At 30.3% G+C, this 9,774-nt stretch overlaps 1 protein-coding gene across 1 annotated transcript; it reads left to right on the forward strand.

The window, feature by feature from the left end:
• The first annotated feature begins 342 nt into the window (after positions 1–342).
• Positions 343–4,023, forward strand: LOC149488540 (serine protease inhibitor swm-1-like). The gene is made up of 4 exons (XM_089695704.1): positions 343–569; positions 1,996–2,184; positions 3,128–3,310; positions 3,938–4,023. Coding segments are annotated over exons 1-4 (438 nt in total). The 5' UTR covers positions 343–505; the 3' UTR covers positions 3,940–4,023.
• The last annotated feature ends 5,751 nt before the right edge of the window (positions 4,024–9,774 follow it).

A 9,774-nucleotide genomic window follows, 5' to 3' on the forward strand; every position in this document is an offset into this window, starting at 1 on the left:
GTCTAATTTTTCACATTTTGTATAGAATAAGCCTAATTCCAAAAAAATGGCAAATGTATGCAAGATTTCACGGTAATGATTTCAATATGACTTAAACAAATAAGAAAGACAAACATATACATAATTAATTACATAGTTAAATAAATAAGTAGGTGGACATTTTGTGTTTCAGTAAACTAAATTTATCGGTTAGTTTTTAAAATATGTTATCCACAGGATTATATAAATTATAATATTATGTTTAATAATTAGCATGAATATTATAGATATTTTTTACACTCACAAGGACTCTGGGAGCAAATGTTTTCCCAGATCAATATTTAAATAAATATCCGCTAGTAGAATAATCTAGAATGTGTGTAAAGGAAAATAGCTTTACCTTGTCTAATGCAAATTTTAAGGTGTGACATTTTTAGCAAGTGATGGCTTCCTTCTAGTTGGTATTGAGATTTCAATGCTGTTTGTAGTGCAGTGATATATTGTAATTATTGCAGTAATTGTAATTATGGGACATAAATTGATTGCAGTTATTGTGATTGGCTGGTTCTATGGCGTTGTGTATTGTGCAGGTATATTAGTTATTTTTTAAAGAATGGGACATGTTGTTTATGTAGTGTTATAAAATAGTGTTTCTTAATTTTAATTGAAATATATTACTTTGATTTGAGATGGTTGGTATAATACGATTTTAAGTATAAAATATATTTTGATTTATTACAACCATGACAAAAGTAATTGATTTTATGGAAATTTCATTTCTTTTTAAATTTATTTTCTTTAATTATTTAGAAATACACATTTAAAAATTAAAAGCACAACACATTATTCAATCAATTTAGTAAGAAATAAAATAAAAATATTACGCCATCTTTTTATTCAGAAATAAAGCGTGTTCCTCAAATATTCACACTTAACAGTTTGCTGAGAATTCATGAAAATATTTGCAGTAAAATAGTTTCGCTGTACCGATGTGCAAACTTTGTTCACGTTAAACATTGTGTTTTTTTGTTAAAATAGCCCCGAGTTTCGATAAGAAACATAAACTTTATAAGTTTGGAAGGAATTATATTATTTTTCTTTCTGAAGTTGGTGAGATTTTTAACTATTTTATTTTGTATTCACGTGATTATAATACAATAAATATTACCAAAAGATATCATTTTAAGTAGGTATATGTAATATTTTTTAATAATTTATAATTTTTTCTGTTATAAAAAAATATAATAAGCATTAAATATATTTTGTTGCTCTATCAATGAATTTTCGGAGAAAAGAATTTGTTGTCCTTTTTTAAAGATAAAATCTTGTATAGGATATAGTCCCATCCCAGAGTACTGACTTGTGCATGATAACTACTAAGGTAGAGCAACAACAATATTTTATTTTAGTTATAATAATTTTAATTTTTACTTCTTAAATACTACTTTCGGACCTAGTGTGAAACGAACTTGTTTTGAACTACACATAGTCGTTTATTTCACATAAGAGAAGCCACGGGGTGTATAGCGAGGTAAGCAGATAATTCCAGAAAGGTGGATAGGTGCGAATGGCACGTATGTACGGATCGCGGTACAATTCTGCATTCTGTTGAAGTCATAGTTGAAGTTATTCCTGCAATGCAGTGTAATTTGTGCTTTATTGTTATTGTAATATAATATTAAATCATGATTATTGTTATATAAATACAAATACTTTACTGTCTTATAAATTAGGACGGTAATTAAAAAAGAAAAAGTTTGTTGTTAACAAGAACAAAACTAGGTAGGTGATGTGACATGATAGCGAGAGATATACAAGGATAAATTATTAATCAAATGTTTTATAGATCATACAGTTCATCATGATGATAATAAACAATAATAAGGTTTATTTTTCGTAAAACTTTTGTATTGTTTCGTCCATTCTATTGAGAAGATATTGTTATAAAATAGCTAAATAAACTAATTAATAGAATTTGCCCGACATGTTGCGTATAATTTTTGTCCATATTTTCAGTTTTCAAAAGATCGATATGTCCTTCAAATGAGATGCAAGTAGAGTGTTTCCACTGCGGACCCAAGAGTTGTGATCAGCTGGGATTCCCCTCACCGTGTGGGGGCAGCAGCTTGTGCAGGTCCCGATGCGTGTGTATTGACGGCTTCGTGAGGAATGAAGACGGCCTGTGTATACCGAAAATGGAGTGCCGTAAGTTCTTTTGAAAAAGCTTATTTTATTGGCTATTAAATATTTACTTATCGTAGGAGTTGATAGTTACCATTATTTGTAGACTGTAGTAAATACATACAAATTTTATAGTTAGAAAAAATAAATATTTTCTATGGCTCTTGTTCAACAATGCGACTGTTTATGCTGGCGGATGAAAGTACCTACTATAGTTTTGTCCAGTATTAAGTAATTATATTATGTATTTTTTAGGAATATACACTGTACAGCTCTATAGAAAGTAAACACACAGGGATGCATATTACATACATTGTCACCTATGATTTACTCGTTTACTTTAAACAATGCACTCTTTGTATCTTTCCAAAGTTTCTTGGCACTTTAAACCCTATTATATTCAGCAATTTCTCGGTCCACTGTTTTAGTATCATAAAAGTGTAAGTTTAGAAGAATTTTAGTGGCAAACTTTGTTCCCAGTACGATGCTAAAGAATACCGGAGCTATGTAACAGTACTTATTCTGTTTCATTTCAGTTACGTGCCATGTAATGAGGATAGAGTTTTTAATTCCATACTTGGAAAGTGCCTTGGTAGAGTATAGTTTGCAAAAACAATTATAGTTTGTGTTCCTGGGTTTGAGATGCGAATATTTTGGCAAGGCGTTGCGTCCGTAAATAAATGTATTATCCCGTTATAATTGTTAGTAGTTTTGTTGTTGAATCGAAATTTTTAAAACCTTTTTTTTTATATTGAGAGCTAAAATATATCGGCTACAGTACAAACAGTACATTTAACTTTATAACAATGTACTTTAGACACTTACTTATTTTATAAAATGCTTTCTATTCGCACATAAATATTTTTTCTATTGCCTAATGCAGAACAAGAAAGTAATTAGTCTAATAAGATTCTACTAGGATTACAGAAGTGGTACACTATTTCAATGTTATTCTTCTCCATTTCAGCATCATGTGGGGGGGATAGAAACGCGACCTCCGGCTGCAGCAACCACTGCGGGAACTCATGTTCTGACTACCAGGACAAAAATAAATCCTGTCTCTCTGGCTGCCACTACAACGGCTGTGACTGCAAGCCAGGCTACGTATTCCACGAGAAACTAGGCCACTGCGTCCTACCGGTCGATTGCTGTAAATATTCCATACGATTTCCATAATAATCCATACTAATATTATAAATGCGAAAGTAACTCTGTCTGTCTGTCTGTTACTTAATCACACATAAACTACTAAACCAATTTTCATGAAATTTGGTATGGAGATATTTTTGATACCCGAGAAAGGACATAGGCTACTTTTTATCCCGGGAAAATGACGCAATCCCGGAAATCCCACGGGAACGGGAACTATGCGGGTTTTTCTTTGACTGCGCAGGCGAAGCCGCGGGCGGAAACCTAGTAATAAATATTATTTATTTGCATTATATTATGTGTACAAAGATAATAAAATTACATACAATGCGAATCAACACATAAGCCAAGGCGTGCAAAATACAGCTCCTCATTATTATTGTAGAAATGATTCACAAAATTAAAAAATTGTCATTATTTCACTAATTGAATACTGATTGTTGGCTACTAATTCCAAAGGCTGTGCACAAAATTATATAATTTGAAGGTTAACTTAAATTAATTATAATGTAGAAAAATTAAATAATACTTGTTATTACCTCAATGTTATTTCAAAAGGCTGTGCATAAAAAGTTACGGTTTTGAATAATGATTAACTTAACTTCATGATAATTTGTTTATTTTTCAGAATTACCGACTCCTCAACGGGATTTAAGGAACAAAACGCTATTAATTTGGAATAAATTTATGGACCAAATAAAATCATTTTTGTACGTTTATGTGGTTTAATTTTAGTTTTAATTGACATCTCTTAAATTAGTTATTTTAAGAGGTTTTACGAATAATAATTATGAGTGGCATATTTTTGGAGGCGTATTATAGATTTTCCCTTGTTCAATAGTTTTTCGAAATTTAACCCGCCATTGGTGACCTCATATGTCTGTGAGACCGGGCAGTTAAAGAAACCCAAATATTTTTGTCACCGTTTATCGAATTGCACTGTGGTTTCGAGTAGCTGCCTAATTTCGCGCCCCCTACCCTACCCCTACCCCACGACAGCGACGCGGGCGCACGTTACTGAGTTTTGGCCAAAACCCGGTGCGTGAGACCGGCGTCACCAACTAAGTAAGTAAAATGGTTATTGTGTATTTTTTTTATTTTACTTATTTTGATAAAGCTATTGTTGTAATTTATAGTTTAATCATATAATTCTATTATTAGTAAGTGTTTTGCTAGATTTGATCGATATTTTACAAGAAATTACGTGTTTTTTGTTCAAATTGTGAACACTGTTTCAGCATGTCTTACGAAAGTAATCAGTGTCGTCTCGAGGCTCTTTTGCAAGAAGCAGTATCTGATGAGGACAGATTACAAACGTCATCGGAAAGTGAATCTGGAAGTGACTTCGAACCAGATAATTACCTACGAACCAGATCGCACGTAGTACCAATAACTTGCTCTAGCTGTTTGGCTGTTGAAGATGAGTGATTTTAGTATTGTATATTTTTTTTTTTTTTGGTCGAAGTATTACCATTTATGTTACTTCATTTTATGTTTTCAGTGTCATAAGACTGACTAAGCCTAATTTTACTGTTAAATTATTAAGATTGATGCTTTATTTTTGAGTTTAAAAAAACTTTGTTAAAATACTTGACAATTTTAGTTATTTCAAAGATGTTGTCTTATGCTAATAAAAGAGATTTGATTTATTAAATACCTATGTTTTATTGACAATAAAAGATCAAATTTTATATCTATCCCAATGAAAAGTAGCATGAACCGTAAATTACAGATAAACTCGTAGTCAAAAACCCCGGTGCGTGAGACCGGGGTCACCAACGCTGTAAGTCAAATTCACGTCACCAATGGCGGGTTAAGAATACCTCAACATTTTATTGCTTGTTACCATGCTTGTTCTAAAATGATCAGCTCTTACAATATAAATGAAAGATTCCAAGGTCGATTAGTTTTCACCACAACAGCTGTAGACCGGTTGATAAAAGTTGGTGGATAAATGGAAGGATCTAGATTGCTATATATATATTATCTGTATTTATTATTTAACAGAATAGATGAAGCCTTTATTAGTAACAAATTAATGATAAATATTAAACAGTTCTCACCAACCTGATTAGTATTAAAACATAAAAAATTAAATTAAATTAAATTGAAAGAACACAGTATAAAAATAAAAATATTTAATTAATCTTGTAACATGTAATTAAAATAATTAATTCTAAACAGCTATTTGTTTGAAAGAAAGTCTCGTAATATACAATTTAATCTCCTCATTCATTTACACAATTACTCAAAAGAAAACACTCAACAATGTCTGACGAATAAGAAGGAAAAATGTTAATTATCTTGAAAATTAACTAAGTTCTTGAGGCAATTATTTGAATTAGAAAACTCCTAAATTTAATTTATTAGATGATCTAAATTCTAAAGACATAGTAATGAAAACAATACAACAAAAGAATTTGCTAGATTTAGAATTAGCTAGATTTTAGTATTCTTTTTTTATATCTAGATACCTTATAAGTAAAAAATTATTAGATAGAAACTAAAAAAAACGATATGGCTGATTTACCTCCATGACAGTGTATAGGTATGTAGATAACCCTTTTATCTATTGCTTTGATATTTAAATATATAAAATTAAAATATGTAAATAAAATTAATTCAATACACTTTTTTTCTTCTTCTGTATATTACACTGAATTCCAGAAATTATAAAGAATGTGTAATTGACCAATTTTATAAAAAAAAAAACACGTAAAAAGCACAGTTTAGCGTACCTACATTCTTAATATAAATCCATATTTAAAATTGGCTCTATTGTAAATAGTAATGTGCATAAAGAAATGTTCCCGCTATAAAAATTATGCACGCCTGCCTGATTCTATTCTCTTGAGACATGAGTACAAAATCGAATTGCATGAAATTGAGTAGACAGAAGGCACACAAGGATTATATCACGACGTTATCATATATTAAAGATGGCGGAAGCATTGACTTAACCTCCCATACTCTTTTATTTTATACTAGATTTCCGCCCGCGGCTTCATCTGCGTAGTGAAAGAAAACCCCGCATAGTTCTCGTTCCCGTGGGGTATAAAAACTATCCTATAATCAAAATCGGTCCGGTGGTTTAGGCGTTAAGAAGAGATTTAAACGTACAGAGTTAGTAGTCCCTTTGGCATTTATAATTTTAACGCTTCCCGTTTTCAGGATTCCTAAAGTTGTAAATAAAGTTTAACACAAGTCCGGAGCAATGAGACTATAAATTAAAGAAAAAACTTTTTCACTAACTCGGTCGGAACTGTTAACACCGCACCGATTCGAAATATTCGCCAAGAATGCATCGTTGTGATGCTAAATGGTTCTGTAGGTGTTTTGTTTGGGAGTATTAATGGAGGTTTACGTTCATGTTGTCTAATAGTAGAACTGAATATATTGCGTGTAATAGGTAGAACACTAAATGTATTGTTATAGTATTTACACTACCTAATTGTAAGGTATCATTGGTTATGTTTTATCGTTGATTTTAACTTACTCTTATCCTTATATCCAACACATCACTGATCACACGTTAGTGTGATTTTACAAGTACCTGACCCAAAAAAAAATGTGTGCGTGTTCTAGTGTACACACGTAAGAAATGAAACTTCTTTATGACCATATTTTTAAAAAAATAATTTACTAATATGCAACTTTACAGAAATACGTCGAATCAGTGGTAGGGATCAGAAAAAGATGGAGCGTAACGGAAAAATGTCACGTGTAACGAAAAAATGTTACATTAAATTTTTTCCAACCCCGATAAAGAAGTTTCACTTCAATAATTAATTTATATTCATGAGTTACTTCAAAATGTTTTGTCGAGACAAACGTTCTAATACTGAAACAGATATAATACATCAAAGAATACATCTAAACAAGCAAAGCCACTTCAACACGTTTCACTACACATTTATTAGTTGTGTTGAAAATTAACTCCAGCCTGGTATTAGATTTGTGCGGTTTCATCTACGGGTGAAGTTTACCGCGAATCGACGTAACATAAAAGGCATGCGACAGTGTTCTATATAAATAACACTTCTAAATAACGAATAGATCACGTTTAAGGGTAAATATATACATTTTGATACTTAGTTCTAAAGCATTGAAATTATTTATAAATGAGAAAATCGGTCACTAGGCGGGATTCTTAGGGTCTCGTCTTTCGCCCCGGTAAGGTGCGCTCTTGATCGATGTTTTTCTATTCTTTAAAAAGTCTGAAATATGTACATTTTAATCACTCATATTATATTTAAAATTATACCTTATATAAGATCTGATTTCCTTTCAATTGATGTTGATAAATACGTAGACGCAATATAACAATATAACATAGTATTTTCGTAATTCATAATGCATTGAGCTGGATTATAAAATATAAACTTCGCTAATTTTACTTCGAAATACCTATAGGGCTTCTTTATAACCTTTATATTATTATATATCTATGAATATAATATTTAGTTCAAGGTTTCGCTTTCACGTTATTCTGGTAATTAATCCATCCAAATATTGAATTTCCATTAGAAAGGTTACATAAGGCGGTGCCTTTAAGCGCAAATAACTTTATAGTCTTATAAGCGAATTCATAGTTACTTACCTACTTAATAGGTATAAATCATATAAGACATATTTTGTGTAATTTTATTTAAACTAAATTCAGTGAATTAAAAGTGATTACCAGTAATAGATAAGAAAAAAAAGTAGGTAGTTTTGCACAAAGATGTAACTTGTAAGGCTTTTTTCCTGAAGTTTCTTGAGTGGAAGAAATGACTTGAAATTCATAATATTATAAAGTATTATAAAGATTGTCTTTTTACTATAATAGTATATTTATATTTAAATAAACTTAGATAATAATCAATAAACAAGTCAAGGTGATCAAACAGTCCCCATTCGAAATAAATACAATTTCGCTCCATTTCAAGTTAGATAACACAAAGATTACTTTGGAAATTTAATTCGGAATGAAAACAAGGAGTATTAAAATGTCAATTTTACGCTTCAACACTCCACAAACTTCTGGATGACAAAACATTGAAACTTATTTGCTTTGGTGAATTAATATTGAATTGAATGTCAACAAATTGTGTTGAAATGCACAATTTTGTTTTGTTTGTGAGTAGATAGGTAATTAATATTAGAAATTATTGTGGTTTTATTTAATTTGAACGAGTAGTGTATAGTTTGCGCGTTCAGCTATAGAATCAATCTGTTCAGGATTTTAATGTTTAGGTAGATAAAAGTAGTATAAGATGTAAAAAATGTTAAATATAGTCTATGAAAAGTAACGATAACGTTAAAATTCCTGCGATAAAGGAGTAAAACACTAATATAGGAAGTATAATCACATAAAATAGCTTGGGTAAAAATTCACTTCATTTTCAAAGTGGAACTTTATAATAATAGACTAGAGTAGATAATTTTTGAAACAAAAAAAAATCGCAGTCGGATGAAACCCATTAGAAAAGGAGGGGAATATGATAAAAATGTAAGGAAAAATAAATTACGGTCAATCCGAGTTCGGGAAGCGGGAGGGGGGAGCTTTTAAGAGAAAAAAATGGTTTCTCTCGATTTCCGACAAAACTACAAGTCCTATAGAAAAAAGTTCAATGGCAAAGTTGTAGGTAATTAAAAGTTCTACAACTTTTGTATTCACAATTTTTTCACATAACCTAAAAATTTAGGTGAAAAATTCAAAAAACCAAGTTTTTGGTCTTTTATTTCTATCTACTTCAAAATTTATTTTTTTTCTACGAAATTTGGTGGAAACTTACTTTATTATGTCCCAAATACACTGTAATTTATTTGATTGAAAATATTTATTTTTTCGCCTTATTTTGAATTAATACCAAAAAAACAACCTAATTTTCAATCGAAAAGTCACCCGTCAAAATATCAGCTTTTTTCAAAAACTTGGGGTGCCTTTTATTCATTGAAATCTCTACTTTCATATGGTGTAAAAAAAATAAACACCACCATAGTAAATGTTCTCAGGAAATGCATACAAACAGTCTGAAAATTAGCTTTTACTAAATCAGGCACAATTCTTGAACTCTATATCTTCTCTTGTATCGGCTTTTCGGTAATATTTCAAAAGAAAAATAATTATCTGTTCTAAGTTTAATATTTTACAGCATATTCAAAAGCAAAATGATGTCGATAAAAACATTTCAGGTAGTTCGAGAAGTGTGCCTGATTTAGTAAAAGCTAACTTTCAGACTGTTTATATGCATTTCCTGAGAACATTTACTATGGTGGTGTTTATTTTTTTTACACCATATGAAAGTAGAGATTTCAATGAATAAAAGGCACCCCAAGTTTTTGAAAAAAGCTGATATTTTGACGGGTGACTTTTCGATTGAAAATTAGGTTGTTTTTTTGGTATTAATTCAAAATAAGGCGAAAAAATAAATATTTTCAATCAAATAAATTACAGTGTATTTGGGACATAATAAAGTAAGT

The sequence above is a fragment of the Colias philodice genome, chromosome 5 (assembly GCF_061535455.1).
Source record: "Colias philodice isolate Cphi_HAF_F1 chromosome 5, ilColPhil1 Martin Lab GWU primary, whole genome shotgun sequence".
Lineage (NCBI taxonomy): Eukaryota > Metazoa > Arthropoda > Insecta > Lepidoptera > Pieridae > Colias > Colias philodice.

What these genes read in the sequence shown, in the direction of transcription:
- LOC149488540 (XM_089695704.1), top strand. Translation starts at nt 506, where the DNA reads ATGGGACATAAATTGATTGCAGTTATTGTGATTGGCTGGTTCTATGGC. An exon ending in TGGCGTTGTGTATTGTGCAG is followed by an intron (nt 570 to 1,995) that starts GTATATTAGTTA and finishes CCATATTTTCAG; the next exon opens with TTTTCAAAAGATCGATATGT. An exon ending in TATACCGAAAATGGAGTGCC is followed by an intron (nt 2,185 to 3,127) that starts GTAAGTTCTTTT and finishes TCTCCATTTCAG; the next exon opens with CATCATGTGGGGGGGATAGA.